Here is a 6,000-nt window from a genome sequence, read left to right on the forward strand (position 1 = left end):
AGCCATTTTTTGGAAGGGCAGTATAGAAATCGGATAGATAGATAGATAGATAGATAGATAGATAGATAGATAGATAGATAGAGCACAAGGCAGACTGTTCTACCATTGCACAGCTCTTACAGTTAGGAAATCTTTCCTAATCTGTTGTATTGTTTTTATGCCTGTTTTTATATGTTTTTAGCTTGATGTTTTTACTGCTTTTTTATTGTATGTTTTAATTTTTGTAAACCGCCTTGGGGTTGTTTTTAACGAAAGGCGGTATAGAAATGTTAAATAAATAAATAAAAATAATGTCTAGCCTAAATCTGCTTCCTTGTAATTTCAACCAGTTGGTCCTACTCCTTCCCTCAAGAGCAACAGATAGCATGTCCACTCTTTCTTCTGTGTGGCAGCTCTTCCAATATTTGAAGATTATTTATTATTTATTTTTATATCATATCATATCCTCTTTAGTCTTCTATACTCCAAGCTACACATACCCAGCTCTTTCAGCTGTCCCTCACAGGACTTGGTTTCCAGACCCCACGTCATCTTTGTCAAGGATGATCTTTTTGAATATGTGTGATGCTCAGATTTGGGGAAAGAAATGGATCAAAGATTGGGAGTCTGCCTGGACTAATTAGGGCAGTGCTTTAAAGTGGCTGTTGAGTGGCTTCCAGTCATCTGCCTCTGCAACTGACTCACAAGATTTGCATAGAGATTAGGAGCTAAACTGCATATTACAAGAAGCATGTGACTGGCCCTTGCATGTTTATTTCTCCTACATAGAAGCTTCAGGGGCCTGATCTAGATCGGGACCCTGGCAGGGGCAAAGGGCTAGAGCTTCTCTTCCCCCCATGCTGCCAGTGGTGTCAGAGGGAGTTTCTCCCTCCGCCTCCCCTGAATGGCAAATATTAGCTGCAGCAGGGTGATCCAGACTGAGACCATGGCACAGACAAAAGCCCCTCTCCCACATGCCATGGGCCTGATCTGGAATCTGCCCTCTCACCTCCATGGCTGCTATTTAGGGGTGAGGAACAAGTGCACAAGGGGCCATCAGGTGCTTGTCTCAATGTGTCATTAGGCATCTAGTGATTCCTGTTCAGTGAGGATAGTATAGCCCCTTACCTTTACTTGATTCTGAATCCTGAAGTGAAACGTTTCATTCCACACTGGGTCTTTGTTGTCATTCACAGTCTGGGTTTTGGTCCTTTTCATTGAAGCAGTTGGAAGCCATAGACTCACATAACAATCAGACTGGGTAACTATTCCAAAAGACACAATCATTCATGACAATACTGTATAGCCATGTATCATCACTCCTTAACTATTTCATTGTAGGCCTATTTTAAGCTTTGTCTATTACATACATGCACATCTACACCAGGATCCAAAGAGCTGCTTAGGCTTGTGCTAAGCCAGCACAGGGTTTTACTTTTTCTCTTTGTAAACTATATAGGACTCCCATTGATTTCTGAGGTCATCTGGAGAGGTCAGTTTACAGTTGCCAGTCGTTCAGCTGACAATCATTCAGAGTCAGGCCTTTTCCATAGCCATTCCTGAACTCTGGAATGCACTCTTCACTAAGATGCAGGATATGACTTCTTTGTCAGCCTTTAAGAGGGTCTTAAAAATGCACATTCCCACTCAGACTTAGCTGTATATAATTGCTTTAACTGTTTTAATTTTATTTATTGTCATTACAATAGTTTGTTTACTGCCTTGAGACTCTGGTATGGGGCGGTATAAAAATTTAATAAACAAACAAACAAATTGCAGCCCCATTGTGCCATGTCACAAACTGCTTTTGAAATTCCCCTCAAAAGATATTCACCAGGGTGTTTTCCAGATTAAACTCTACAACAGGCGTAACATGCAGGGGCGTAGCAAGGTTGGAGTGGGCCCAGAGACAAGATTTAACATGCCCCCCCTCACTGAAGCTTAGCTCATGAAGTAAAGAAATCTTAAGTGCGGCTGAAGGAGTCAGTCATGTGACTTGCCGGGGGGGCAAGGCAGTGGACCCCCAGACAACTGTCTCCCCTTGCCCTATTATAGTTACGCCCCTGGTAACATGCTTTGGCTTGGCAGGATCGTATTGAAAACAATCCCCTGAATCTCAAACTCTTACAAGGGGAAAATACAGCTACTTTTTGCGACGCACATGCCACGTTGCAGCACTATAAAGCAAAGATAAAATCCAAAAGAAGGAATTGGAAATATGAATGACACCTTGCTGTCAGCGCAGGGACTGTGGTGTCACAACACAGGAAGTGTGGGAAAACACTTAGCAGGTCCATAGTGACACTGCTGTGGAGTTTAATCTGGAAAGCACCCGGGCACCAGTCTGGGGAGGGATATTGTTCAAGAAAAACACATCTAAAGTCCCCTTGATATTAAGCACATCTTAGATGAAACACATCTAAAGTCTTCTTGTGGTAGCAAGCATTACGTGTCCCCACTGCTAACCAGGGTCTGCCCTGAATGCATATGAATGGGAGGCTACATGTGTGAGCACTGTAAGATATCCCCCTTAGGGACATGGAGCTGCTCTAGGATTAGCATCTGCATGCATACTTGCAGAAGGTTCCAAGTTCCCTCCCTGGCATCTCTAAGATACGGCTGAGAGAGACTCCTGCCTGCAACCTTGGAGAAGCTGCTGCCAGTCTGTGTAGACAATATTGAGCTAGATGGACCAATGGTCTGACTCAGCAGATTCCTATGTTCCTATAGGGCTAGTTTCATAAGTGTTTGGATCCTGGAACTAATAATTTAAATTTCTTTTTTATTACAGTGATGATCCAAAATAGCTGCACTGGATGTCTGTCAGATAGACCAACAATGACTGTCAGATAAACAGACAAATACTGAAAGTAGAAATGAGAGAAACTATATAGATATATTACAATTGTTTGATTAGTACAAGATGTTTTCAAAATACAAAATGTCACAAGGCTGCAAAAAGCACATATGGTTCAGTCTTGTCATTAAATGTATTGCTCCAATAAGAGACAAATAAAAACTAATTTCTAAAATCATTTTCTTGTGGGGATTTTTCTTTAAATCTACTACAGAATGTCATCTTTGTGGTGGACCATATTCATTTGTAACAGTTCATCTTGGCCGGTAACTGTGATGATTCCATTTTATTGCAATGTAAGTTTTAGCTGCCATTAACAAGCAGGTGATGATCTCTACAAAGTCTTCATCTACGATTTCATTTTTAAATAACCCCAAATGACTACCTTAGGTAAGTCATAGCTAGTCATGTCCCTAACAGGTTGCATCCTCAGTGCTCATAGCGCAAGCCCTGCTAACTGAGTAAAGAGGCACCTTTCACAGTGGTGCTTCACCAATATTAGCAGAGAAAGAGCAACAGCCCCTCTTTAACTCAGGCCTGTGTCTTTCCCAATGGCTGTTTCCTGGTCTCTCTCTTGGGTTTTTTTAAGATTGTGAACCCCTTTGGGAAAGGGAACCTTTCCCCCACTTCTTTTGCTATGTCAACTGTTTTGAGAACCTTTTAAAAAACAGAAATAAATACTTCCCACTTGCCCATAGGGAAAGGGCCATTTTCATCAATCTCCCCTTCCCTCTGCAGATCCCTGCGCTCCTCAGAACCCCGCTCTTGAGAGATAGGGTTCCCCCAGAGCAGGATGGCATGTGTCATGAGGGTTGTAGCAGGAAGGGGAGGTCAGCAAAAGGGGGGAAGATTGCCCCCCTTACATAAGTAGAATTTATTTAACTCATGCCATGAATGCTGAGGATACAGCCCAGTATCACCTAGAATCTGATTCCAATAAGGTGTATGCCCCCACATAACCAAAAGAGATTGAGGTATGCACGAAACCATTTATAGCGGTTTGGTTTGAATTCTGAATACAGCTGAAAGCTTACTACTAAGAACTGAGTATATGGGACACATGCCAGTCCGAAATAGTTAGGCTGGCTTCCTGTCCATTTCCAAGAACAGCTCAAGGACTACCATGATGCTACACCAAATGAACATCACAAATGAACAAGTATGGCAACCCCACCTCACCCCACCCCACTCCATAAAAGAAGTAGTTGCCTCTTGGAGCTCTAATTTTATGGGATCAGCACACAAAGCAGAGCAACTTAGATCTGATGGCATCACAGCCACTTTACCAAAGCTAGTAAACAAGGCACTAATTATTGTTCACAATAACCAGCTAGGCTGGGGCTTAATTGTGGTGCATAACCAGAACACAGGAAAGCGAAAACATCTGAGACCAGGGTGAAGGAAGACTTGTGTCACACAGCACTTCAAACAAGACTGCAAGGAATCACATGTCAGAGTCACATAGTTTCACACCTGTGTATCAACAATGAGTGTCATTTGTATCCTATTGAAATTAATGGCAAAATTCCTATTCCTAATTCGACCAAATTTGTATGCCACCCCAAGCTTCTGTCTCTGGATGGCTCAAAACAATATAAAAAGTTAAAACACAAAAATAAAAACTTTACAACAATTAAAAACCACAATTAAATTAAAAAGCTTGGGTGAAATGGTGAGTTTTAAAATATTTTTTAGAAGTGGCCAGAGATGGGAAGGCTCTCATGCCAGCAAGGGGTGCATTCCAGAGTCTCGGGGCAGCAACAGAGAAGGCCCATCCCTGCGTAGCCACCAGACCAGCCTATGACAACCGCAGACCTCTCTGGGTGATCTCAGTGGGTGGTGGGTGAAGAAGACAATTCTCTTAAATACCCAGAGCCTAAGCTGTTTAGGGCTGATTGATTTGAATTAACCAAAGAACTGGAATAGACCAGGGTTGGTCTTGTCCAGCATTCTGGCAGTAGTTCTGCCCAATAATAGCAATCTGTTGCTCTCATAGATAGCTTTCTCAAGCATTCTGAATCATTTTACCTCTCCTGAGACCCCCAGTTTATTTTGTAAATGAAAGGAGACTGTGGCAGGGAAATATTATTTGTTCAAAGTTGCATAGAAAGCAACTTCCCCTACTGGGGAAAATGTTCATACTCAGGGTTCATGACTATATGGTGGGGAGTGGGGGTGGTACCTGAGGGTAGTAATGGGAGCAATTGGACCAGGCCCCACACCTGTAAGGGGCAACATCAGTATTGACATTGCTGGGGTTATGGTAAACAGATCAATACAAATAACACATTCAGTGCATGGCAGCTGTGAAAAAAAGCCAGTTCCATGCGAAGGAATAAGGATTATTTGGAAAGGGACTGAAAATACAACTGCCAACATATGGAATACTAGTTATCCATTGCAGGAGCAGTGACAGTGGTTGGCCAAGTCAAAGACTGGCCAGGGACCCAGGGCCACCAAAAGAGACTCCTAGAACCCACCTACCCAGTGTCCAGAGTAGCAGCTCAATGAAAAGGTTGTTCTTTCACTGCCCTGTACTGCCCTTCCCATCTGCAGATTGGAGTTTTTCCCAGAGGCCTCTGCAATGATCCAGGGTATTGAAGGAAAGCTTCCATTCATAGATGGAAAAGTCAAGAAGAAACTATGGCAGAGTGTCTCACTCAGCCAAGCAAATCACTCTGTTGATGTCTCCTTCCAGGCACCTTCCCGATCCATGAACAGGCTTCTTTGAGAGACTGCTAAAAAGCTACAGAAAGAAGCCCATTCATAGATGGGGAAGATGCTTGGAAATCCCCCCTAGCAAATTCCATCCTCCCATGATATAAAGCTAATTTTTACCTGAACATAATTCTTCAAGACTTTCCTCAAGGTTGAAACCTTATTTTAAACCCATAAACTGGTTTAACCAGCTAACTCATAATGTATACCAGGTGGGGATATAATGTACTTAATAAGGAGACAATAAGGCTCTCAACACTGAATCCATGTGAGCAAATACTTAAAGGGAGACTGTTAAATAGTGTTTTCTCAAACATATCATAGGCTGTTATAAACTTCAAAACATACATCTACTCAGGGGATGACATGTACATCAACAACCATTATCAAATCCAGATGAACCTTTATGTGTAGCTGCATATAAGAAGGTCATGCAGCAGGATCTC

The 6,000-nt window shown here is 42.4% G+C and overlaps 1 protein-coding gene across 1 annotated transcript in view; it reads right to left on the minus strand.

Moving 5' to 3' along the window:
* Positions 1 to 5,686, minus strand: part of LOC128339361 (cytosolic phospholipase A2 epsilon-like) — a 47,670-nt gene extending 41,984 nt beyond the window's left edge. The window contains exons 1-2 of the mRNA XM_053283126.1: positions 5,675 to 5,686; positions 1,108 to 1,244 (exon numbers count right to left, since the gene is read on the minus strand). Coding sequence (XP_053139101.1) covers positions 1,108 to 1,197 — 90 coding nt within the window. The 5' untranslated portion in view covers positions 1,198 to 1,244; positions 5,675 to 5,686. The remainder of the gene's footprint in view (positions 1 to 1,107; positions 1,245 to 5,674) is intronic.
* Between the last annotated feature and the right edge of the window lie 314 nt (positions 5,687 to 6,000).

The sequence above is a fragment of the Hemicordylus capensis genome, chromosome 1, assembly GCF_027244095.1.
Source record: "Hemicordylus capensis ecotype Gifberg chromosome 1, rHemCap1.1.pri, whole genome shotgun sequence".
Classification (NCBI taxonomy): Eukaryota; Metazoa; Chordata; class Lepidosauria; order Squamata; family Cordylidae; genus Hemicordylus; species Hemicordylus capensis.